We start from the raw sequence: 27,674 nt of genomic DNA on the forward strand, positions 1-27,674 counted from the left end.
ATGTGACATCACGTCATAGCCACGTGGTCGTGTGGGTATATATAGAACGGCTGTAGCGAGCGTGCAGCGGAGCTGCCACGGACGAGCCTCAGACGCTTAGCAAGCGTCCTTGCCTTTCGCTGAATTCCAGGGTTAGCCAAGCTAAGCCACTGCCAATTCTTTTGTCCTCAGAGCGGTTCAATAAAGGTGGTCTTCTGAAGCAGGGTACATTTTGCTGAAATCATGAGCTCTTCGGCAGTTTCTGTTTGTGCCAGTGTGCGAATTGTCTTTCATATCAGCCTCAGCACAAGTACTTAGTATGTATCGTTCACATAGTCGCTAAGCTTAGCGAAGCTCTATCGTAAACACTTGAGAACTGCGAGTGTGGTGAGCATCGCGAAAAGCCACCCTCAGATTATCCTTGTTCGCGACAAGTGCGACCGAGCTAGGCCCTCCATAATGACATATGCAATGCTGCTTTGATGATCAGTACAGAGCGCCTTTATTTGGATGGAATAACATTCTGTTCCAAACCCGCCTTGGCACACATTAGAGAATGTTATGGTGGCTGTATATCGGAACATTCTTTTCAGTTCTGGGACACTACTGGACCTTAGGGTGCCTCGTCCATGTGGTCACTAGAAATTAGTTTTTATTTTTTTTTTGAGAGGCTATTCTTAAAACACAAGATTGAAAAGTTGAAATCGGCGCCGGCTGCCACCATCAGATGGAAACGACGATGAAGGGAAGGATTTGCTTTTAGTTAGCGGATATTTGACGATGGACCACACAGGCGCCGGAATCTCGAAAAGTCAGGAAATAGGTACCAGTGCTGGCCACTCTTTGGGCAGCGAAGACAGGGGAATGGTCTGTGTGGCCGCATGACAATGAGGAGCATGCGGGACGGGGCGCGTGTTGGACGGGATAGGGGTGACATTTAGACTGGAAGCCGGAGAGTTGATGGTGGAGGAAGGGGTTGTGTCGAAGATGGGAGGGCTACTTCCAAGCTCTAAGTCACGATGCAGAGTGAATTTAATGACAACAGAGAGAATGAAAGACGCCCATTGCAAAGAGCAGTGGTAGGAGTGGCGATATGGAGGTTGAGAACTGACCTGAAGAGGCCCAAAAATATTGCACTAGTGCTATAACTTGCTGAGGCCGACCACTAGGGCAACTCAGCACGCTTGAGCCTTGTGGAAACCCAAGCGTCTCTTGAGGGCGTGCCACAGCATGTGGTCTACCACATCTCGGCTCTGAACATGTTCCTTATTCATCCGCACACCATTTCGCCTCCCCCCCCCCCCCCCCCCCTAAAAAAAGCATATTGCGGGGGTCGTCGACGTGCGCAAGACCTTCGACGCTGCGTGCCGCGGCCGAATGCTGTCTCAGCTTGCCTCGATGGTGTCCGGCTTCGGCAGCCAAAGCGGATCTTGCTGCACGGTCTTTAACCGGAGCAGAGAAACGTTGGCGCGGCAGGTCAGTAAAATTTCGCAAATTTTTCGGAACCGTAAATCGTTGCCACCTTTTCTCTCCCTCTTACAAAGAAAGAGCTCCTGGTCTGGAATGGTTAGTATTTTTGGTTATTGGCATTTCTTTTAACATATCTTGCTTCTGGCTGTTATACGGCACCGTTTTCTTTTGCTGTGTTTTTGGTTGCCCGTGTGCATCAAGTTCAGCTTTCTTGAACATAACTTTTATTATTAAGGCCAGTGTTAAATAAAATAAAGTACTGTTATGAGCATAATAGTGAAAACGGCCTAAGGTTCCGATGCGAAACAAAAGTTTTGTTTGAAGTTAGCCTTTAGCTCGCGTCGAGTAAACTCTGGCACAGAAAACGAATGCTTTGCGTTTCTGGAAATAAATGGAAGTTAACTGCAAGCGTCTAGACGAGTGATCTGCAGATACAAACGTTGTTTTTATAGACAACTTTCGGTCCAGAAAACGTGCCTGTGCAGAACTTCTGAGTATTTGTGCTCGACATTTCAAATAAACCTTGTGTTAGCAAGCGCTCTTGTCATCGTGTTCTTGGTTTTGCACCATGTCTTTCGCGCACTGTTTCGTCGGCGAAACTTTTGCTACCACACAACGCACAACGAGGCTTAGAGTGCCTTGCCTAATTCCATATTCCAATTAGCCATCCGAAGCACCATTTTTTTTGTTCCGCGAATCGAAAAGCATGCTTTAATGGAATGAATTATAGCTTGTGTTCAGGCTAGTTTGTTCTTTAACACTGGAGCAAATTGCAGGCTCATGCGTTTTACTTAAGTGTTTAATAGACAATCTGAATTCGAAATCCCTGGTTAATAAAGTCCCGCATAGATTTCCTGCTCCTTCGCGAATTCAGAGCTCGGACCCAGATCTCCGATTTGAATGCGCCATAAGTTTGCACAGCTGGCTTTGTAAGAATAACTTCCAAATACAAAGATCATGACTGGCCAATTATTTCTGCTCGCTTGTGTAGCATTATGTCAGCCCGCTGACTCTTTTTCTCCGGCTGGCCATTCTGCAGCAGCCGTTATCGTTCAGTTCTCTGGGCTTCACCATGTGCTTCATGGTTTTCCTTAGCCTCTGCAAACCTCCAGCTTCGCGTTGCTTGAGCTTACCAGCACGTTCTCGCTTCCATGGAAGACTCCTTCTCATGGCGGTTGCATGGCAACTCCGACTGCCTTCGCGTTCGAGACCTCACGCACCCGAGTACGCTGAATGAATGGCACCGGTTAACCACCACGCAAGTCTAGCGCACCATTCTCGCAGTCTCCTGGTTTTCGCAGCGAAATCACAAAAGGGGTCGATAACTCTCCTAGAAACGGGTTGCAGCCTGTCGTGATAAGGTTTCATGCGCACCACGTGGACAGTCTCAGTCGGATGGCGCCGCCGTGGTAAGGATCTCGGGTCCCGCAGTAAAACTTGGTAGGTGACGTCATTAAGACGCTGAACTACCTCGCATAGACCGAAGTAGCTGCCGAGTTTTTGAGCAACCGTTCGTCGTACAGCAGTTTGGGCGGCGTCAAAGCATTTCTCTTAGCATATAGCTTACATATTTTAGTTAAGTTGGAAGCTAGCTTGCGACAGGGGTTGGGACCAATGACATATTCACCTTCAACTGCATGCTTTCTGAGACTTGCAATGTGTTCGGACAGATGACATATGCACCTTCAGTTGCATGCTTTAAGGCGCGGCTGAGGTGTCCACCCAGATGTAGAGATCTGAGAGCTGCTGCGTCCTTTCCTCTTCTCGTAAACCTTTCCTTTCCTCAAAACTCATGCTTTCGCATTCATCCATGCAAGCAGACAAGTGCTGTCATAATTTTTTTTTTGATTAGAGCTCTCTTTCGGAACGCGCCTTTATCTCTTCCTTCTGTCATTTCTTACTTTATCACTTTGGTCATTCGCAGTTTAGGTGTACACCGAGAAATAGGAAATTACTGGGCTTTTTTTTCCCTCACAACCAGTTTTTATACGTAGCCGTAAAGCCTCCGCACAAAGGACAGTTATGTTTCTAATAATAATAATATTTGGTTTTTTGGGGAAAGGAAATGGCGCAGTATCTGTCTCGTATATCCGCGGACATTTGAACCGCGCCGTAAGGGAAGGGATAAAGGAGAGAGTGTTCTTCATTTCGTATCTCGTATATAGGACGCACAAACAAACCGTTTTATGCGGCGTTTTTTTCTCTGATATCCGTCTTTCCTGAAGTGTTGATTGCACAGGTTTCCACCACCCTTTATATTGATTTACTTTAATCTGTACCAATTTTCATCTATCTCTTCGTTCTAAGTTCGATTTGCAATGCCTTGAATCGCGGTTAGCTTCTCCTAACGGGGAGTTCCGTTGTACCAGCTACGCGTGTTACTGCCTCAAGGTTATCTTCACTTCACGTGCAAGCCATCTATAAACACCGAATTCGATGCCATCTGTGCACTGATTGGCCAAGCTCCCCATTCATTCGCGTGGTGCTGCTATAGGAATTACCTAAGCTATTTTTGCGCATCGGAGTTAATATTGGCCCTACCGAATATTCCTGCACACTAAAGAGCAAACGATGCTCGCCTGATCTTTACAATATTAATATTCGTCTCCTGAAGAGGAGACTTACTTTGTTCTTCTACTCTGCGTCTGAGGTTTCGCTTATGTCAGCTAAGCCGAGAAATTACAAGGGTTCCTTAGTCAAAAGTATAGAATTTAGCGCGCCTTTAACAAAGAGAATTGTATCTGCGGCGTTCCCCGATAGTGGCCTGCACGTGTGTTCACCAGCGCCACTGCCGTACATTGTGGTGGACGTAGTACGGCCTGTATAACCGCGAGTGCCACGTAGGAACGTGATCGAACGGTGAGGGCGGAATCTGTGCGGGAACCCTCCTATGCTGCCTACGGCATCAAGACTGCCAGAATCGCGGTCTTCATTTGTTATTGTGCAGACAATGGAATGGAAAGGTGCTCGTTATCACATACCTACAGTGTCGGTCAAAAGTTCCCAGGCCACAGGGCCTGCTTTAGAGCCCTATAGCCAGGCGGTTACGACACCTCCGAAGCTCAATATATCTGCAGAGGGTGGCAGAAGTGTCGTTCTGACCTCTGAGGACCTTAATAGTTTTGTCCGCAGCGTAAGTGCCGGGACATACCGATGAACTCCAGACCCTGTGGCCTAGGAACTTGTGTCCAACCCTGTACATGACCGAAGCCAGCATTCACCGAAACCAATGAGCATAGCACTTTTAGATGTCTTCGAAATTTAAAACAGTGAAAACAGCACCTGCGGCTTGATCGAACTTTAAATGCTGGCTGGCCCAAACGCAGTTTCAGAGCATTGTGCGCATTTTCATGACAAAGATAAAAGTGATACCGTTACCTAAGCATAGTCGGCGCAGAAGGGGTCGTCGTCGATTAATATTTAATAATTTGGGGATGTTTATCACTCGCGAGAGTTCAAGTGTAAAAACAGCAAATGTAGCCAATCGTTTCGCTTATTTCTTATAAAGATAAGGTAGTGACAAAGCAGATGAATATATAAGCACAAAGGGTAGCCATCCGCTGACCCCATTTGATCATGCTGTTGGGGTGAAAAAGCACACTACAATGAATTGCACGTGTTGAACAAGTTGGTGTCGTTGTCGGTCTAGTGTGACCTCAGTGAAAACCGACATCATCGCCGCTTCGTTGAATACAACAAAAACGAGCAAACGGATCAGAGGTAAGCTCACAGTCAGCAGCGCCATTGCAATACGGTGAGTGAATGCTGAACTTTTCGAATGCGTTTTTAACACTGTCGTGTTGTGTCACGGGAGAGCGCGAGACCGACTGCCGTCGTTTCAAGTCTCCTATGCCATTAGACTCAGATGCCATTGAATTACATCCGTCTTATCCACTGCTGTATGGCCCGCCTCCTAAAACCTATGTGTGTGAGCCTTATATGAGAAACGCTTCCGGATCTTGCACGAACACACACTCCCCAGAAGCTTTTGGTTTCGTCAAAAAGTACCTCGCCTTATAGCAGCAACTCGATTGTAAATGGATGAGGGGTAAAATAATGGGGAGAAGCGCGCGCATTTTTTAAATATTTGCGGGCCCTTCGTTCACGAACACATCGTCCAAACACGAAAGCAGGAGCATTAATTCTCGATCGCATGCAGAAACCGATACACAATCACTTATAATTTTGCCAAAATCACTGAGAAGTTTTATTGCCCAAGAGTGAAAAAAGCGAAATTAGGAGTGGCTTAGCCACTTTTGATGGCATGTCCTATGCCAGCCGTCGCCGCGCCGCCCGCAATGCCGCCCGCAATGGCAGATGACACGGCAATTGCCAACGCTGAGAAAAAGTGCTCTTCAGTTTAGTCAATCGTGTCGCCCACTGAGCTTTGCAGGGCTCTCGTGGCTGCGATGATCTCCTCACGGTTGCCCTTCAGAGCCTCAGAGATAACTCGCTGCAGCTCCTTCACTCCTTTGACAGTTTTCTTCGGGCTGTTCATAGTTGCGGCATGGATTTCTGAAATGAGCAGTCAGAGGCACACGGTCAGCACAGAACACATTTAACCTCGATGCGACATCGACGACAAAAACATTTGTGCAATAGGTGAATCAAGGAAGACCCGGCTACTGTAATGGTGGTTTGGCAGGAAACAGGCTGGGAAATTTTGGCGGTCACTACCGCTGGAATTGTTTGAATGTGACTGTACAGTTTACAATAATAAAACTTTAGTTACTGAATACACGCTAATACAAAGCTCTGATTATTTCATAGAATATTTGCGTAAGTTTGGAGTTTCAACGTGACACGCGTAAACACTCCTTCAAACAGAAACGTGAAAAAAAAAAACGCGTTAGGTCTTTCGGTGCCACTTCGACAGCTGCCTCTGTTTCGATGTTTCTATTAGTAAATATGCCGGTGTCACTGTTACCAAAATTTATATTGAGCACGCACATATTTATAATATTCAATCATGCGCTTTTGCAAACTTTCTTTTCCCAGATCTAAAGCCAAAAATGATCCACCCAATCTTAAACCTCTGACTTGTAACGCATGCAACGCATGCACCTAATACTTTCCAACAATTTAAAAATAAGCTTTTTGAGTTAAAACAGCTCTTTTTTCTGCACGGGAATGTCAGGGGCGGCGTAAATCAAAATGCATCTAAGACGTGCTAACTAGCAGGCTGGTTAACTAATATTGAATAGTTAACTTTTCATTTATTACACTTAGGCTCCTTAATTATTGAGAAATGGGCAGCACCCCGCAAGTAATATCCATGTCAGTTTTTAGCATATCGAAAAAATGTCACCCACGGCGCTATAACCTAACAAATTTTGGCTACTTCGATTAGTTGCACACACTGGAGAGGTTTTGCTTGAAGCTTCTCTAAAACGCATATATGTTGGAGCGATGTACCCAGAATTTGTCGGGCCTCCGCGCCGAGGATAAACGCGTTTTGTAAATTCCATAAAACTAGCACAGATATTACTGACGTCCATGATTGCGAGAAAACATCTGACACAATCACTGTGAGGAAGAGTCTTATTTGAAAATGGTGGAAGATATCTACAACAACTGCACAGATACCATAGTCCTCCATGAAGACAGAAATAAAATTCCAATAACGAAGGTTGTCACGCAGGGAGACACGATCTCGCCAATAAATATAACCGCCTGTTTCCAGCAGGTGTTCCCAGGCCTGGTTTGGGAACAGTTGAGGATACCAAAGTAATCTACGATGCGCGGAAGAGATTGCCTTGCTGAGTCATTCAGGAGATGTATTGCAAAGCATGATCAATAAGTTAGACACGCAGAGTAGGAATCTGGGTCTGAAAATAGCGCGCACAAAACCACAGTAAAGATCAAAAGTGTCGCAAGGAAACAACTGATCACAGTTGGTAGCGAGGTGCTGGAAGTGGTAAAAGCGTGTACTAGGGAGGTGGTGACCACTGATCCGGATAATAAGAGGGGAAAAACCTGAACATAATGAATGGGATGGAGCGCGTATGGGAGGTCCTCTCAGATCATGAATGGGAGTTAACCTATATTCGTCGAAAGAAAAGTATACAACAGCTGTATCTAACCGGCACTCACCTATGGGGCAGAAACGTGGAGGCTAACGAAAAGGGTTCAGCTTAAGTTAAGGACAACACAGCGAGCTATGGGAAGAAAAAATGATAGGTGTAACATATAAGAGACCGGAAGCAGGCACAGCGGATGAGGGATCAAACACAGACTAACGACACTGTAGTGGAAATTAAGAGGGAGGAAGAAATGGGCTTGGGCAAGGCATGTGATGCGGAGGAGAGATTATCACGGCTCCTTAAGGGTAGCAGAGTGTATACCATTAGAAGGCAAGCGTAGCAGGGGGCGGCAGAAAGTTAGGTGGGCAGATTAGATTATGAAATTTTGGGGGATACGGTGGCCTCAGCTGGCAAAGGAGAGGCATATAGGAGAAGCATTTGTCCTGCAGTCTGTGCAATGAGGCTCATGATGATGATGATGAGGTATTACTTACGGTGGCGTACTTGCCTCAATAATTACTAAGCCTAACAGTAATGAAGAAAAAGTTAAATATTAAGCATTAATTAACAAGCCTCCATTTAGTTCGCTTAGTGTATTGTGATGTACTGCACATCTGACAATGCTATGCCGAAGAAAACGCTCTTCTCTCTGAAAAAGCGTGTTTTTAAAAATTGTGGGAAATCTTAGATAAACACCTTGTAAATCAGGTCTCAGCTTAAGCATGTTTTATCCTTCTGGGCCCTAACGCCAAATAATATACTGATCGCCTTGAGGAGATATAGAAAAAAACTGGTAAGGTTCATCTTTAGGCAATGCAAATGAACAAAGTCTGCTATAAACAAATTATTGCCCAACAACGTTCCACCCTTAGCGCCCATAAGAAAGATACCTCGCTCACTATTTGTATATTGTAAACACCCAAATAAACCAATGCCATCCGCCGTGCATGAAAGTTTTCAACACAACGCGACCACATCATCACCGAGATCACTCACTACAGCCAAACTTTGCAGAAATAAAATTTTTATCCAGACTGTTTATTAACGGACAATTTCTGACTGGAATTCCATTCTAAAATGCGTTGTTGAATCCTCAAACTTTGACCACGCGCTGCAGCAATCTCTATTCGGCTGACAGTAAGATGCATTAATTTCTTTTTTGTTTGCACCTTTTTATATAATAGCTACCCCGATGTAGAAACAAATTACCTTCCTTTCCTGGTACTTTCCTTGGCCTAGTGAATTGCACTTTTTCTCAAGATTTCCGCCCTCTTGGCAGTGGGGAAAAATCGCCTTTCCTGGTTGAAAGCAAACGCTCGTGGTGGCGAGGGGGAGCGCGCGCAACGAGGCACCCTACCTCGTAGAACGATGCAGGCGCCATCTGGTTGCACGAGGAGCCAGCTCTTAAAACAAAGGCTCGGCTCCTGATATTTGCGGTGTCACGGTATTGCAAGCGTTTCGCAAAAGCCTTGAAACATAGCATTAATAAACTGCGCATACTGCTGGCGTAAGAAAACACCCGCAGTGACATTCAGCGGCGCTTCCGATTGCCTAGATACCTGGCGCTTTGCACATAACGGCCTTACTTGCCTATGCGCCATGAAACATAACACAACACTCCAATTCCTTAACATGCAAAGATCGATGGGGGAGCACTCGTGAGGTATATTTTAACAGCAACATACTTGCCAACAACTTCTCAGTCGGCCGGCGCGCAACCCGCACTCAGGCACTAGCGCAATGGAGGGTGCTGCATGGCTATGCACCCCAAACCTTCGTAAACTAGTTCGTCACACGGCAGCACAGTGACGTCGACTTCGGGGAAATCACGAGTACGCTCCAGAAGCGCACATCATCTCGGTTGTCCAAGAGAATTAGAATTAGCAAATGTTGGTCGCGGGCTATTTAGTATCGCAACGTTCGTTGACATCTCGGCAGAAACACAAGAAAGCCAATATGACATTTTTCATAGATTTCTTCCTTACTGCGTCAGTGTTGTGGAAGTAATCATGAAGTTATTGCCTGTGGCAATGAATTGAGAGGTAGACGTTAATGTCGTGCACACATCTCACTTACGGCTCAGATGTCCGAGGACGACGAGGGCCACGATGAGGTAGGCTTTCATGGTGAACTCACTGCAACGAGAAACAGCGTGCTTTTTAGGGGTGCAGGATGCACATCCTCATAAGCATGCTTCGTGGTTTCAAAATTGTTGTCCAATCTGGTGACTCGTGTTGGGAGCAATGCAAGCACTTGGGCGGGAGCTGTTAATTTGTATAACTACAGGATCTTATATTGTTTGTTCTTGTTCGCGTTGTTAGGTGAAAGAGAATGTGCTATAAAAAGTTACCGCGCCACTGACAAACATTTAGCCACAATGTGTGTCCAAGTGAGATGCGCGGTATTCTCTACTGGCAGGCAACATATGATCCTAGTTTTTGGATGTCTAGAAAATCGGCGCATGCTTCAGCAACTAGCAACTCACGGATAAATTTGTTCCGGTTCCACATAGACGTTGTACAGATTTCTGCCCTGATAGGACCTTATTTCAGAAGGGGGAAATATGATAAGCAGTTTCCAACGCATGGCTGAGGATAATTTAGGGACTTGAACAATAATCGAATGTTCCCCCGTCGATATTACGTAAAAATGAATTATAAATGAGGATGTTTCTCGCAATAGAAGAGGAATTACAATTTTTTAAATATGATGCCTAGAGGAGTAGCAGAAAATGCGTATAAAATAAAACAGGAGTTTTGAGATACTGTCTACAAGTTGTACAAGAAAGGTTCTCAGTTTTGTAAATGCTGACAGCCATAGGAACACGTGCCATGTGTGCGTTGTTGTCTGCTTCCTCACTAAACAAATACTGAAATCTAAATACACAGGAAACTCAAAAAGACAGGCAGTTGTCAGTTATATACATAGATGTATATTTTGGCTCGATGCTTCGGTAGTGATCACAGGATTACAAAGGCTTCTTACAGTGGCTTATAAGGCCATCGTCTTCCACACCTAGTTATTCCCTGATCTTATTAATACGTATATAAATAGTTGGTCTGACATATTTTCCCTTAGGAAGTTTATGATTCAGTATGTGACGGTACATACTCCATGCGTTTGAGCAAACCTTTAGCCGTATGCCAGCATTATTCCTTTCATACCACATTTCACATTTCTCTTAACCTTAATGGAAACATTCTTGTCGCTTGAAGCCATTTCGCCCCATTCTCATTTCTATCAGCGAAGCTTTGTTGTCGCGTACGAAAATCGAGGACAACAGCCAAGACAAAGTTGGTCACTTGAGTGCAAAATAATTGCTGCTTTCAAAACTGAGGACTCACCTTTGGTTTCGTCGGTGCTTCTGAGGTTGAAACTCGGTGACTGAAGCGGTGGTGTCCAGTGCCGCTTTTATACACAAAAAAGGACATTGTTGTCCAGATTCTTTTTCCTTCGAAGAGATTAGGTACTCCTTATGTCATATGATTACTTTCGAGCACCGCCTTCGTTTGCGTTATTCTCCCTCTGCTCCATCTGCTATCGCCTGCTTTGCGTCAGCGTTGGGTATATCATCAGCTTCCTGTCCTGCGCGGCGTCAGTACGGTGCACTCTTCTTAATTCAATGTGGGTGCGAGCTGGGCCGCATTATCACAAAGTGCTCAGGGAGGGGTGCCTAGTTAACCTCCCTGCCTTTCCGTCTTTCTCTCTCTCTGGTCAATGCAGATTCGTTAGAAGGAAGTGCCATATCGCCAAGCTTTACCGTCGCCTGTGCAATCCTCCTAGTACCGCGGAACTGGTAGCAAATGCCTCGAAGATTGCTTTTTTTATGAAAGTGATCAAAAAACAGTATGAAGACACCTAATTACGTTGCGTGTCGGAAATTCAACAGCAATAAAATCTTTATTTTCAGCTTAATGTGTGTCTTTATAATTGTGGTTTATGGGTGTGTAACGACCCAAAGTTATTTAGGCTATCAGAGAAGCCATAGTGGAGGGCTCCGGAAATTTCGACCACGTGGGGTTCTTTAACGTGCACCGACATCGCACAGTACAAGAACTTCTAGAATTTCGCCGCCATACAAATTCGACCGCCGCGGCTGGGGTTCGAACCCGCGAACCCATAACCTCTGAGCCTCCGCGCCGTATTGCTCGGACCTCTGCATTAAACGCGGTGACATTGATACCGCTCATCGGCTTTGATTGGTGAATGTCCATTGCTATTGATTCTCGTAAATAGACCACTGCGCGATTAAAAAGAAAATACCGTTAAAAATTGCCGTGGCGAGTGTGCTGCTGTACAAGACCGTGTACATAAAAATGACAGTAGTTTAATTCTAAAGGTAACTGTGATTGACTTGCATGCATGGAGTGTAATAAATTCCTTAGAAGTGAATGTTAGCAAGGCCAAAGCAATTCTTTTTGCACCTAAGAACTCAGGTGCACTATTAAAAATAGGTATCATTATTGTTATCAAGGTCATAGATGTAGTGAACACGATAACAACACTTGTATACTTTTGTAAAAATATAACCTGGAATAATCATGTAAATTAACTGTGTCCTCGCCAGTCGAGAAAAGTTGGTATACTGTCCAACTTTAAGTTTCTCTTACAACTTGCAGTCAAGTTACATATATACAATGTTTTGTTTCTTTCTCGCATAAACGATTGTTTTCTTGTATCGGCAACACCAGAGATACGAACCTAAACCACCTGCATGCACTGACGAAAAAATCAGTACGAAATATTACCGGCAAGGAAGCAAATGCGCATAGAGTCAGCTTTTCCGAAATTTAGGTGTGGTTTCTGTCCACACTTGATTTAATTTAAGGAAAAGATATAAATACGGTCTCAGAAATTCCGAGCGCCTACTGTAGTCAATGTCATATCTGTCGCTGGAGACATGTAATTACCCTACGCGTTCGTCTGGCGTTTGGAACGTATCCCCAAAAGTGACCGAGCAACAGGTTTTCGCTTCAAAACAGTATAACGGAGTGTTCACCGCAGCTTTCAAGATTGAAAGGTGTGAAAACGTAAGGACAAGGTCAAACCTTACTTTTCAGAGTTTGAGACCTCAAGGGCTACCTTAAGAGCTTCGCTATGCATCTGAGAAACAAACCACCGAGGCGGGTTACTTTTAGTCTAGACGGGGCCTTTCTATGGTTGTTCACAAGGTGAACGAATGCTTCATTACTGCCTTCCGACTTTACTTGATCATATGAATGATTTTAATATTTGTCTGGTAAATTTGAGCAACAAGGTAATGGAAAACTTCTTTGTGCTGCGGTAGTGGCATACACGTGAGTACTGTATAATTGGTGTCTTCCTGAATCATGTACTGTTTACTGTAAGTACTCCCTGCCTGCTATCCTAGCAAGGTGGCTCGAATCCCGTCAAGTAGAATGATTCCTACCTTTTTGGAGCCCCACGGCCTTGATGGTAATAAGCTCATTCATTCTTAAACTACAAATTGAGGGCATAGGTTTGCAATCCTTGAGAATACCATGATAGAAAGCTAAGCAGATCAACACTGCATTAGAGAAATATTCCGTGGATGGAAGATCTTCAGTAAGTTTGTGGTCTTTAAATCGATTGCGTTGGAAACCGAGGTACAAAAATAAAAGGTCCTACGTCATTCTGTCGCAAAATTCTCTGATAGACTCGCAAGACGTGACGTCATCAGAGCACGGCCTCAAAATAGAACATTAAAAGGCAGAAAATTTGAACTGTACCTGGTCTTTAGCCTGTTCATGCGCTGGCTACCTGACCGGATGTGTACCGCAAACAAAACCGCAAAAAGAACGACAAATACGTAGTAAACTGGATAAAAGTATTCTAATGCTATCGAATGCCCAAGACTTAATTTTATTCCGCGTCTCCATATTTTTTTTTTTGATCGCATTCATGTAAAAGCAATCTCAAAGGAACTTTCTGTTCGTTCCTTGATAATAGGAGGATTGCACCGGCGTCAGTGCACCTGGTGAGTGCACTTCCTCCTAACGAATGAGCGTTCACTACGTTGCGATACTATGCTCAGACTCGCAGTACGTTCTATTCAGAACAGTGCATTGTTCTGACGCCGTGAAACATGGACGACTGATAAAGTGCCAACCACTCAGGCAAACCACGCGATAGCGATGCAGTAGACGGAAGATAACGCGAAACAGATGCGGGCTGAAATGTAATGATATTGTAGCAATATATGTATTGGGCTACGCTACTATATCACTTAGGGAATACCTAATCTCTGCAAACAAAAAGGAATCCGAAAAACAATACCGGTTTTTCTGTATTAATGCGGCTTCCCCTCCACCGCTTCAGTCACCGAGGTTCAACCTCAGAAGAGCCGACGAAGAGAAAGGCGAGCGTTCCGTTCTTAAAGGAGTACTAATTTTGAAATCGAAACTTTCATCCCTTTTTTTTTCATGAGGAAGAATCCTCCGGTGTTGCTTTCCCGCGTGCTTTTTATTTTAATTACCTGAATACAGGTGAATAGTCACCCGATTCTTGGCCGATCCCCCAGTGTGGGTATGTGCCATCTGTTGATAGGCTGACAACAACTAGAGTACTTTGTTTTTTTTTTTCAATCAAGCGATGAACACTTGATTGACTCTTTGCGCATTTATTGATTTGTACGCGACAAACAAAGGTTTATTGAAAGAATAGAGAGAGTCGAGCGAAATGGCATGAAGCAACGTAAGGTTAATATAAAGGTTAATGAAAGTCGTTAAAGGCGGCATTATAAGAATAATGCACATATTCCTCAAATAAATGCATAACTAAACTATATGCCGTTCACCAGCGTAATTCTTTCCGTGCAGCCTTTCAGAATTTTCCTTATTCCTTATATTAATAACGCTGGCGTACGGCTAAACGTTTGTTGAAATGCATAAGGCACGGACGGACTATACGCATATAGTGCGTCGTCGCTTATAGTACGCAAAAACTATATGCTACAAACACTTAAAATCAATGGAATACATCCAAAATTTGAAATTCCCGCAGTAATTTTGCTCGTTAAGAGGAACGCGGCGCGTCGCAGTCGCGCAAGTCAGAAGCGCATGCCGAGCTTTTCTGGGCTTGACTACGGTAGTTCCACCGAATATAGGACTCGAGATCATTAATGTGTTAAAGCAGAACGATGTGATTGTTAGTAGTTCACCTCTATCTGTTCACTTTTATCTTTTCCCTCGTACCTTGGCATCTGATATACCATAGGCATAAAGCTGGTGCAAGAACTTAATTTCTTCCCTTTGGGCGGCACCGTAGCTTCTCGCAGCGGAAAAAATGAATGTTTCCTCTCTATGTCAAGACAGACTCGTCGATGTACGTATCTGCAGTTTTACCTGCATTTAAAGAGTAAACAAGTGGACCACAGAAAATTACTTAGGCGTCTGAGGCTAAATTTCGGTTGTCTTAGGCGACAGGTGTTCCTCCCTAAAACAACATACCATTCATGTCTGGCGCAAACAAATCGTTGCTCGCATTTGAATATCATTTTCGCATGACTGGAGGTTCACTCACATATCACTGTTTAATTCTGCAAGAGCGTATGCAGTAGGAGAAAAAAAATTAAAATTATCTCGGCGACCCTCATGTTAGCACTGTGGGTCAACTACTGTGCTTCAATTAAGGCTCGCACAAGATGGCTAATAGTTTGTTACTGGCTAATTATACTTTTTATAGTTCTACCTGTTGCACTTGGCACCTCAAGGCCAAAAAAACTACAGTATTAACCAATTATAATAAATAAGCTTTACACGTGCAGCACAACGGCCAAGATTGCTCCAAGATATTTAATGACGACTTTAATTGCGCATACGAGATTATTTTCATAATACGTGTGGCGATCGGAGGTTCAGCATCCTACGCCCCGCAGAAGCACGTTCTTTATCCATTGCAGGCATTTCACCGTTAAAGCCTAGGTCACCTTTTTTCTAGTCGTCCTTGGACATGTGTGCCGTAAGTGAAAAGTGTTGTGTACATAAACGCCCACTACTGCATTTGTCGAAATGATGAATGACCTGATGGTCACTTCAACAACGCTTACACCGCAATTAAAGGAAGTTGTCAGGAAAAGTGCAAAATAAATAAAAGGCGATGTACTGCATGTTCCAATTTATTTCATGTTACTAAGCCGCCGCGGTGGCTGAGTGGTTATGGCGCTTGGCTGCTGGCCCGAAAGACGCGGGTTCGATCCCGGCTGCGGCGGTCTAATTTCGATGGAGGCGAAATTCTAGAGGCCCGTGTGCTGTGCGATGTCAGTGCACGTTAAAGAACCCCTGGTAGTCGAAATTTCCGGAGCCCTTCACTACGGCGTCTTTCATAGCCTGAGTCGCTTTGGGACGTTAAACCCCCATAAACCAAACCTATTTCATGTTACTGCAAATTTGATATATTTTGTATTACCATTTCATATGCATTTCTCGTGCTGTACCGAATTTGTGCTAACTCTGTTTTTATTATTTATTGTTTGTGTAATGAGCTTACTGACCTGTCTACCCCACGCCAGCAATAGCCCAATAGAGGGGCTGCAGTACGTGTAAATAAATAAACAATTTGTGGTTGCGAGGGTATCACAGGTTTCGAAGCAACTTAAAATATATTTCACTCACGCCAAATCTGATGGCATTTTTGATGATGATCACAATGAGCGTCCTTTGGACGCTTCAGATGAATGTTCGAAATGCTCACAATTCTCCAAACATTGAGGCATCAAGGCATCAGTCTGAGACACAAATGCAAACAGCCGAAGATCTCGTGGTTTCGACAAAAAAGTACTTTGGCTCAGAATAATGCAAACATAGGTTGGCTTAAAGGTATCTGATTAAAACTACTGCTGAGAAACTCGTGTCTCTTTTATTAGTCAGAAGTCACCTTGTAGTCTCTGTACACTCGCAAACACATAGTTCAAACGTGACTGCAAGAACATGAAGGCTTGACTACTTCGAAAAACTGATACTCAAGTACTGATATGTTGATGTCAACATCCAGCAGTGTTACTGCACTCAAGCAAAATCGGCGACATTAGTAGCGACTTATCCGCATCTGATGGCCCCTTCTACGCCAGCCCCCGCAGCGCCGCTTGCGACTGCAGTGACCACTGGAATTGCCACCGCTTGAAAGAATTGCTCGTCGGTTTCGTCGCCCATGTCTTCTGTCGAGCTCTTCAGGGTCTTCACGGCTGCAATGATATCTTCACGTTTCTCCATGACAGCCTGGTAGATTTTCTGTTGCACTTCCTCCAATCCTTCGACAGGTTCTTTATGACTGTTCATAGCTGCGGCATGGCTTTCTGTAATAAGTAGTCAGGGACACACGAGAAAGATATCTTAATGCTTGCCGCGTTATGCTGTAACAAGCTATGTTTTTCGCACATTGCTGGGCGCAAGATATGATGTACAATTTATACCTCTATATTACATCTACAGTATAACATGAGTAATATACGTATGATATAAATATATATTTTTACAAGTCTTGAAGTCCTTTTTCGTTGAATCGTGCTGATGTTCTGGGTATCAGCGTGAAAATTATTTCCTAACCCTTTTATTAAATATTTACGCAACTTGTCCCTTTCTATTAAAATTGACGCTAAGTTTTTGCCCAATTTCTTGGTAACCACAAATCTCACTCTAGTCGCAGTAAAAGCACGTTAAGTTAAGCGAGTTGGCACATTCACTTCTACAAAAAATATGGAGCAAGAAGTGTTCTTATATACTAGTCGCCCAGGGTGAGCCATAGGAAAGAGGCCCTGCATAATGTGAGCACAGTACATATGCTGATGCAAGGTTGCAGCAAGAACCAGTGTGCATAGAATGCCTCAGTGGATGCGACAACGCTAGCTGAGCTGGAACGGCGTCAGGGCTGTCTACTACTGCATCTTCGAAAAATAGCCCACCATAATCACTTCCTGGGTCCAGGCGTACATTCAGGAGGGGGAAATAAATCTGTAACCAGCATTTTTAATGCTCATAGATCAACGCTGTGGACAAGGTCATAGCATTTGCACGGAAATAAACATTTCTTTCATATTTACAAACTGATCTCATTGCCTTTAAAGCAGTTGTTTAGTTAGTTTTTTTTCCCACTACAAATGCTATGCTCAATCGCTGCTAGTAAAACTCTTTGGTGGGCTTGGTGGGGCATGCTGATATAAAATGTTCTCTTTAGTTTTACGAGGGACAGTCAGAGTGAGGAGGCAAAAGAGCACAGTCTTGTCATGTTCTCTGTCGCTCTGTAGAGCTTAAAAAATATATACCACTGCACTTCTAACAGGAAAACAAAGCTACGATATAAAAAATTACAAGTATTCTGCATATTTGCTATGTTTTACTCAAAGGCGTGCTCACTTCTATTTTTAGCCAGCGTAGCAATCACGAGGCTGCGGTAAAGAACGATCGGTTGAAACAACGTAAACGCACGTGTCGATGGTTTCAACTTTCTGAAAAGTTTGTCTACTCCTGCACAGAGATCCACAACTGAAGTCCTTTGGCTATTATAGATCTTACACTTTTCTGAGATTTTTTTCCTCACAACATCACTTTTGTGGAAGGATACATGAAGTCATTCCTTATTTCTATGTTAAATCGCTGAACTCTTCTCACTTACGGGTCAAATATCCAAGGATGACGAGGGCCAAGATGACGTAGGCTTTCATGATGGAATCACTGCAATGACAAAGACCGTGCTTGTGAGGGGTACAAGATGCAGAACCTCATACCCATTCCTCGTACGTAAAAAAAAATATCGTATATGATAATTCAAGTGTTTGAAGCAATTGAAAGCGTTAGGCAGGAGATGCATTCCTTTATAATAACGAGTTGTCATATTTTTGTTTGTTTCTGCCTTGCGATGCCGTGTGCAACAGGATTTGCTATAGAAACTTCCTGAGCCACTGGCAAAATATTAGAGGTTTTGTGAGAGCTTAAATTAAAACCCACAAATTGAATCCACAATGCAGAAATCGGGTTATTCGTGAGAACTATTTTAGTTTTTAGCTTTTATAGCATCTGTTGCTAGCCAAGTAATGGTTTAAAGCGATTTATTGGTCCTAGGCAGGAATAGTCTGTACTTTCGTGAACGAAAAAAAAATTTAGAGTAAAACAAGCGAAACTTCATATCCCTAGGCACCTGCTGATGAATTATCGGCTGCCTACGCAGTTACACATTTAGTGAAAATGAAGCTGCTGTTGCTGATGACAGGGACGAAGACTTCAAGAAGTGCAGAAACAACCATCTTTTTCTTCCAAAGCGAGAAGCTATCCCAAGCCGCATGAATATAACAATGAGTAAGCCTAGGCATCCGGATAAACCAGATATACCATTGGCGGCGAAAGTGGCCGGAATACGTGAAATGAGTTGGAGGTGAGCAGGGCCTGCAACTGCCAATGATCCCCTAGTTTGACTGCTGCACATTAGAGCACCTGTGCACAACTTTGATCGCTACTGCTCTACATTAGCACAGGAAATCTGTACAGGCACTTTTAGTTTTCAGTGCCGCCACCACGTGCCGCTTCGCGCTGAACACTCACAACGGCCGTGGGAATTTCAAACATTGGGGTAGAGTGCACTGATTTTCAATCACTGTGGGAAATAGTTGGTGCGAGGAGAGGCAGCACGTAATGGGTCAGGTTTTGTGGCGAATAAAAACAGTTAGCCATGATAATCACCATGTTCGTGCAGAAATTTGGTTAAGATGGTTAGAGCAGTCGAGGATATTTCATGGACTTGTGCTTCATCCAAATATTCATTGTCACCATAATAGAGGATTGGAGTATAAAAATTTTTGTAGCAAGGGAGGAGAAAGAAATGAAAAAAATATAACTGATACCATAAGCAACTGCGGCAAATGTGGATAAGGTTACCTCGATTGTTTTGAGGAACGGATGTCATATTGTGCTGGAGAAGTTTATGTTCTTGAATACGTAATGCTTAAACGCTACCGGTGCAAAAGAAGCCTAAAAGAAGGCCATCAGGATGCTAATCAGCAAGGAAGGCGATGTCGAAGACGTAAAAAAAATGCCAGATCAATTTTCTTCTTCTTCTTCTTCTTCTTCTTCTTCTTCTTCTTCTTCTTCTTCTTCTTCTTCTTCTTCTTCTTCTTCTTCTTCTTCTTCTTCTTCTTCTTCTTCTTCTTCTTCTTCTTCTTCTTCTTCTTCTTCTTCTTCTTCTTCTTCTTCTTCTTCTTCTTCTTCTTCTTCTTCTTCTTCTTCTTCTTCTTCTTCTTCTTCTTCTTCTTCTTCTTCTTTCTTCTTCTTCTTCTTCTTTCTTCTTCTTCTTCTTCTTCTTCTTCTTCTTCTTCTTCTTCTTCTTCTTCTTCTTCTTCTTCTTCTTCTTCTTCTTCTTCTTCTTCTTCTTCTTCTTCTTCTTCTCTTCTTCTTCTTCTTCTTCTTCTTCTTCTTCTTCTTCTTCTTCTTCTTCTTCTCCTTCTTCTTCCTTCTTCTTCTTCTTCTTCTTCTTCTTCTTCTTCTTCTTCTTCTTCTTCTTCTTCTTCTTCTTCTTCTTCTTCTTCTTCTTCTTCTTCTTCTTCTTCTTCTTCTTCTTCTTCTTCTTCTTCTTCTTCTTCTTCTTCTTCTTCTTCTTCAACAACAACAACAAACAACAACAACAACAACAACAACAACAACAACAACAACAACAACAACAACAACAACAACAACAACAACAACAACAACAACAACAGCGACGACGACGACGACGACAACAACAACAACAACAATTTTCTTTGTCTCCCCTTCTCGCAAGACATTTCCTACGGTTATTGCGAATCAGTTCGGCGCCCAACGTTAGAGTTCACTCAACTAAGAAAATGGGCCGACTTCCCGAAAGTGTATTTGCGAATAAATTTTATTGATACCTTTATATATGTGAACAGATGAGCATGCCGCTGACCGATCTCACTTAAGAAAGCATACATTGGCATATTTTGAACTCTGACGTGGTAGCATAATTTAAGGACAGAACTTAGGAAATGGAAATGGTACAGGGTTGCCTTGAGAGAGAGCGAAAATGATTCAGTAAAGGTTATTACAGATTCAACTTTAATGAAGGATGTCCTCTCGAGAATAAGGAGTTAAAATGAACTAGGGTGCGACTCCTATTGCTGCTAACGCATAACGCATGTCTTGTCGGGAGAACAGAAAGGACTCCAAGGTACTAACGGTTATTAACGGCAAGGTTACTAACGGCCGGCTACAAATCGCCCATTGCAATCAGGTGGCGGTCGGTAATAAATAAGTTTAAAACTATTACAATTACAATTAATTGTTACAATCTAGTTAATAACTTTATATTATCATGATTCGTATGTTTTTTGACGTCCGCCAACACTGGTATCGCTGCCGCAAAAAGCTTCTCTTTAAATCAGAAACCCCAATATTTTTTTTATTTTGGACCTTCTGAAAAAAAAAACAGTATATGCATTCCTGTTCATCGGCGTCGGATATTGTGTAGGACAGACAGCCTGGTGTTTCAATATCTGTTTGAAAGAGCACAAATAGATTTTTTAAACAAAAGGTGCCGCAGCAAAGCTATTCAGTGACGTAATTTTGGATTTTCTCCTCGTTGTGATAGAATGGTCGCGCTGTTAAGAATTTCACATGATAATTTAAAATACATGGCGACTTATGTTAATGCTACATAATTACGACAATGGCAAAGGAGCGCGCATTGGCGCAAATTTCGAGCCTTATGCACTTAAGATATGTGTGCGCTGTTATCAGCTTCTCGACTTGAGAATAATGAAGGAAAAAAGAGTCAGATATCCATCCACCACACTTATAATTTGTTGCATAATGCCCACCGCAGCGAAAGGGCGTGTTATAGCGGCCTATGTAGTTAGCTCTCTTCTGCGCCTAGAAATTCTCTTATCTCACGACTCTGCCTCTCCTGCAGCTACCCTCTATCATTAGTCCACGCCCCCATAACATATTATTCCTCGATAAGTTAACGCCGCAGGATGCATTCAAGTGCTTTGAGCCGATATCTTTTGTGTTAAAAAAGCTTGTGCTCGTGAATGTTTGCATTTATTGCTATCGCCGCTGATTGCCGGGTCCAATACAACTTCCAAACACATGAGATACAACTTCAATTCCCCGGTAATGAGCGTGCACAATAATGCCAGGTTTCGAGTACCAGGCCACTGCTGATAAATGACACAAGTGTACTACCCAGTGCGCCATCCCAGTGTTCTAGACAGGTGTGTGGACGACTGTACAAGCTGCGTGCGTTTCAGGAAATGTTCCCTCGTAGGGCCAGCTCATGCCTTCGCTCAGCATTTATACATATTTACATATGTATATGTACCTCCTGCATAGTATATATATATATATACATATATATATATATATATATATAATATATATATATATATATATATATATATATATATATATATATATATATATATATATATATATATATATATATATATATATATATATGGGCATGTTCAGATAAGAACGGTAATCGAGGTCCCATGACCATTTTTTGTTTTCAATTATATTTTTATATGTGATGGGTAAATGTGTCCACACAAAGGAATGAACCTTAGTTTTGCAAGGAACTTTGTAGTTTTTCTCGGAAAAAAATCGTATGTCACAAGAGGTGGAGAATGCGTTTTTGCCACTTCTCAAAGTTGCAAGTTTGGAGCATCACTGCATGCACAATAAGTTGTTTTCGCGCATAATTATTTTTTCAGTACTTTATTACAACTTGTACTATACGAAGAAATAAAAAAATGTTTCTTTCTCTGTCAATCTTCTGAGTAAAAAATCGCAAATTTCGCTTCCGGAGCTGTGCGGTGCCAAAAAGGCACTTTTCAGGGCAGCCTTAGGGCAAGATGCGTAAAGATCTCCCGGCTGAATCTTTTTCTCTGTATTTTTCAGCTACTTTTAATCACTTCAGGCAAGTTTTGTAGCTCTACACTTGACCTATGTTTTTCAATATGGCCTCAAAATTGGCAGAAGTTCAAAAACGTCAAAAAAGTGACAACTTTGACTTGAATTTAAAAAAAAACAACATCATCGAATTTTATTAAAATTTGCCCTAATAATACTCAACATTTCATAATTCTAAGGCTTTAAAAAAGTATTGCATTATATTGTTTTAAAGTATGGAAATAAATACAAAACGGACTTTATGATTTCAATCCCTACGACTGCTCAGTATTCCCTCTTAGAATGCGCAATCGTCAGAAGCTGGTTTTAGTATTGGTATTTTGTAAGTAAATTTTAAACGCTACAGTTGCTGAGTTCATAAGTGTAATTTGTAAGCATTTTTTTCTATTACAATCAAAGGTCTAAAGCTCCTATTCGCTTTCGTACTGTTCTAACGGTGGGACCTAAATTACTGTAAGCATATTCCAACACGTTATTTTGGAGTGACGTGTGTGTAGGAGTAGTTTATGCAAACAATTAATGCACCCGTCGCACTTTCAAGGTGACTTTAACTGCTACCGCCGCTCCAGGGATGAACCGCGCCTTGCAGCCGCTCCTATAGCTATATAACGCCCGGCGCGACCCTGAAATTCACAGCATCATGTGTGCCGCCGCCGCACCGAGGCTTTAGCCGCCGCTATCATCTTTTCATCGCAACGCACCGAATGCCTAGCAGTTATGCCTCAGCCTTCGACCTTCGACCGAGATAACCCTTGTGAGCGGATGTTGTTCGGATCTCGAATTTTGTGTGTCGTTTTCCAGGCCTGGTAGACCCGGTGGGGTCGTTTTCTGTACTCACGTGTTTTCTCTGCGCTGGAGCGCTCCCTCGACAAGCATACTTGGTATTTCAGTCTCAGCTCGTACGCCAGACCGAAAGAACATCAGTGTCGACGGTGGGCAGCCTGTGTTAAAAATCCATTCATCTGTCCATCTCCTCTTTTTGGAAAAGCAGCTCTGGGCCCTGCATCCGTCACCTGCTCTTCTGTCTCGCGATAATCTCCGGAAGCGGTGAGCTTTTGCCTTCATGAAGAGATTTCCGCGGCGAACGTTTTGTGCCGACTGCTCAAAAAGGCACAAACAGAGAATTGAAAAAGGACGTAATTTTCGCAGTGTAAAGACACTCAATGTCGCTGCTCTCAAAAAACTCCTACTTCCCGAAGAAGCTCTCCGAGTACGAGAAAGTGACTTCATCTGTCAGAATTGTTACCGTCGGTTCAAGGAAGACATAGATAATATGCAGGCAGAGTCAACCGAAACATTAGAAGAATTCCGCCCTGGGGAAGAAATCGTAGAAAATTTAAATTCAAGTGTCAGCCTTACCTCCGAAATCTCGCCCCTAAAGCCACCGAGCGCTCTAAAAAAACGCCTCAGACTTTCCTATGCAAAGCGAAAGCAGGAAGAGGTGGCAAGAGCTATGGTGACGAAAATACGATCGGGGATACAGGCAGCATATAATGTCCCAGAGACTTCGCGTGCGTCAGAAGAAAAGTGTGCGCAATGCAGCAGTTGGGAGGACAACCTACATGCTGCCTACAATAGGTGCACGTCCTTTCAAGAGCGTTGCCAGCTGCTGACACTGCTACCACGCAACCTAACCGTGAAATATGTGCAGGAAGTTATTCCAGAGGCAACGAGGTACGTTATCCAAAAATCGAAGAAGATGGTGGATGAGGAAGGCGTATGGTCAACACAGGAGAGATATACAAGATGTAAACCACAACAGGAAGACATTACCACCGTTTTAGAATATTACACCATGGATGAACTCGATTGCTCTAGACAGACTCCGAACAAAAAGGATGTTGTGAGAATCGAGAAGGAAGGAGAGAAAGAATGGATACCTAAACGCTTCATGACGCGGTCCTTGCGAGAAGCATTCCGCCTCTACAAGCAAGCTCACCCTGCCTCCCAGGTTGGTCTCACAAAATTCATATCCTTGCGTCCTAAGTGGGTGAAATGCTCGCCACAGTGGCAAGTGTGTGTTTGTGTGTGCTGTGCAAACTTTCAGTTGTGCCTCGTGGGACTGCAGAACGCGTCCGGAAGGTCGCTTTCTCCCGAAGATATGCAGAGCCTCTGCGTATGCCAGGAACCTACTGCGTCGTGTTTCCTTAGGAATTGTGAGCACTGTCCACAAGATGGCATTTTCACTTCGGAAAATTTTGAAATGAGCAGCGAGGACGAGGTGTTGATTGCTTCATGGGAATACGGTGAGCTCGTTAAAAAGACTCTGACCGCTTCATCATTTATGAGAGAATGTCTAAGAATGACCATGAAATGGATTCCCCACAACTATATTAGATCTGTGCAAGCAAGAGCAATACATGAAGAAAAACACAGCTGCAAGAGAGGTGCAATTGTTTTGCATTTTGATTTCGCCGAGAACTGGACAGTTGTGCTTCCAGACGCAGTACAAGCTTACCATTGGCAGAAAAAGCAGGTGACCGTGTTTACCTGCGTTGTCACGTCAAGAAAATCGACTCGGAACTACGCCGTAATTTCCGACGATATGTCTCATGATTCAGCTCATGCATGCTTGGCTCTGTCAAAAATCAAAGCACACCTCGAAGACAACGCGCCAATCTACACCAAGATAACATATGTGAGCGACGGGGCTCCCGCTCACTTCAAGAATAAATATCAGTTTCATGAGCTACAACGCAGTGAATGTCGAGAGACGAAATGGATGTTTTCGGCCACTGGACACGGCAAAAATGCTTGCGACGGCGTTGGTGGGCTTGTCAAACATCGAGCATCACACCACAACTTGCGGAAGCCTGCAAGTGAGTCTATACAAACAGCCAGCGGCTTCGTAGACGCAATTAAAGGAACGCTAAAGAACACCATTCTGGAGCTCCCACAGAGGGAGCTTGCAGACTCGCGAAACGAAGAAGGAAGAATGGAAAATGGCAAAGAAAGTGCCTGGAGTTCAGACGCTCCATATGTGGAAGTACGTTCAAACAAATGAAGGCAGTGCATCCTACGTGGCCTCCACCGCTGCTTCGGAATGGAAGAGACTGTGATCTGGTTTGTGCTTCGTGCTGGACAATATACTGTGCGCATACCGACTTCAACTGCTGCCGTTAATTTCTTGTTACGATTTTCTGAATTGCAATCTGCATATAAAGCGGCATCCATTTGTAAATTGCGTTCCTATTAAAACTCCTCCTGATTAAAAATCTCGCAGATAAATTGTTCCTCTCAGAAGACGACGTTCTGTCTCCTGACATTGCCCTGTAGAACCTTTGAACACAGAGGTAAACAGATGCAGGTACGGAAACGTCGGCTTCAGAAATACATTAATATAAATTTTTATATATAAATTTTTTCTAGGAACCCACAAATTATCTAATATTTTTAAAAAATCGATTACATACCAATGTACCTTACGATGATAAATTAGAAAATACAAAAAAAAAACGTTTGACAGCCAGCAGTCAGTTCATCAGGTGAAATAACGAATTTATTCCCATTTTGACGCATTAAGAACGCCGCTAACAAGCGAGTAGAAGCTGTACAAACATTCAGGATGGTTCGCATATTGTGGTAATTGAAATGTAACCACGTTCAGTGAGTGCTAAATCAAATTTCTGACAGTTACTATTTCTAAGAGGCAGTAATAAGCAATTCTAGGTAACAAAAACATGAACTCAGTTTTGCATTTATTTTTATACTTTAAAACAAAATAATGTAACACTTTTTTGGTGTTTTAAAATTATCGAGTATTGAGTATTATTAGGGCATTTTTTAATAAAATTCGATGATGGTGTTTTTTTTTAAATTCAAGTCAAAGTTGTCACTTTTTTGAAGTTTTTGAACTTCTGCCAATTTTGAGGCCATATTGAAAAATATAGGTCAAGTGTACAGCTACAAAACTTGCCTGAAGTGATTAAATGTAGCTGAAAAATACAGAGAAAAAGATTCAGTCGGGAGATCTTTAAGCATCTTGCCCTAAGGCTGCCCTGAAAAGTGCCTTTTTGGCACCGCACAGCTCCGGAAGCGAAGTTTGCGATTTTTTACTCAGAAGACTGACACAGCAAGAAAACGTTTTTTATATTAATCGTATAGTGCAAGTTGTAATAAAGTGCTGAAAAAATACTTATGCGCGAAAACAACTTATTGTGCATGCAGTGATGCTCCAAACTTGCAACTTTGCGAAGTGGCAAAAACGACATACTCCACCTCTTGTGACATACAATTTTTTTCCGAGAAAACCATGAAGTTCCTTGCAAAACTAAGGTTCATTCCTTTGTGTGGACACATTTACCCATCACATATAAAAATTTAATTGAAAACAAAAAATGGTCATGGGACCTCGATTACCGTTCTTATCTGAACATGCCCATATATATATATATATATATATATATATATATATATATATATATATATATATATATATATATATATATATATATATATATATATATATAGGAAAGACAGTCAGGCGAAATGGTTTGAAGCAAAGAAGGGTTAATATAGGTTAATATACATATATTAACCCTTCTTTGCTTCAAACCATTTCGCCCGACTGTCTTTCCTCGCAGAAAACACTTGTCTGTCGTGCGCGAATATCGCCGCAAAGAGTAAGGCCAATTTTGCTCGCCTTTGCTCAGGGGAATAAATACTGCGTACTCAACAGAAGACTCACCTCTCGTATCGTCGACGCTTCTAGAGGTTCCGCTCCTATAAACTGAAAGAGTGGAGGCGAGGCAACTTTTATACCGAAGAAGGGTAGTGTTCCTCCCCTTCCTTTTTCTACGAAAAGATTAGGTATTCTGCACACAATGAAATTATATTTGAGCCCCGCCTTCTTATCGCGATATAATCCTTGTATTGTACAGCTATCGCGGGCTTTGTTTGCTTGTCTGGCATTTTATCAGCACTCTGTGCCTTAAGACGTCAGTACCCTACATTCAGTTGAATAGCATGTTTCGTGATCCAGGGCGTACCTTCACACAATAGGTTGAATGCTGATTTGTTAGGGGGCAAGTGAGCACGCACATGCTGGAGATGTGAATGCCGTGATTTCGAAACATTGTAATGACCCAAGCGTGCAGTCGAAGTCTAAGTGAGGCTAATATCGCGGAATGAACACCATGTTGCTCTAAGATTGCTTTTACTTGCCCATGGTTAAAAATTAGTTTGGGGCACGTAGATTAGTACGAGATGGTTTGTGGTTTATGGGGGTTTAACGTCCCAAAGCGACTCAGGCTATGAGTGAAGGCCTCCGGAAATTTCGACCACCTGGGGTTCTTTAACGTGCACT

General features: G+C 42.9%; 1 protein-coding gene across 1 annotated transcript; it reads right to left on the reverse strand.

Moving 5' to 3' along the window:
* Nucleotides 1–16,309: 16,309 nt before the first annotated feature.
* On the reverse strand, nt 16,310–27,149 carry LOC144111481 (uncharacterized). Its single transcript, XM_077644793.1, has 3 exons — nt 27,057–27,149; nt 18,081–18,139; nt 16,310–16,764 (listed from the first exon to the last, which is right to left on the reverse strand). Exons 2-3 carry the CDS (start codon nt 18,127–18,129, stop codon nt 16,508–16,510), a joined length of 306 nt encoding a protein of 101 aa, XP_077500919.1. The 5' UTR covers nt 18,130–18,139; nt 27,057–27,149; the 3' UTR covers nt 16,310–16,507.
* Between the last annotated feature and the right edge of the window lie 525 nt (nt 27,150–27,674).

The sequence above is a fragment of the Amblyomma americanum genome, chromosome 11, assembly GCF_052857255.1.
Source record: "Amblyomma americanum isolate KBUSLIRL-KWMA chromosome 11, ASM5285725v1, whole genome shotgun sequence".
NCBI lineage: Eukaryota > Metazoa > Arthropoda > Arachnida > Ixodida > Ixodidae > Amblyomma > Amblyomma americanum.

Excerpts from the sequence above, each read along its gene's own strand:
- LOC144111481 (XM_077644793.1), bottom strand. The coding sequence starts at position 18,129 with ATGAAAGCCTACGTCATCTTGGCCCTCGTCATCCTTGGATATTTGACC. Across the intron at positions 16,765-18,080 it reads CATCCTTGGATATTTGACCC|AAAGCCATGCCGCAGCTATG; the intron begins GTAAGTGAGAAG and ends TACTTATTACAG.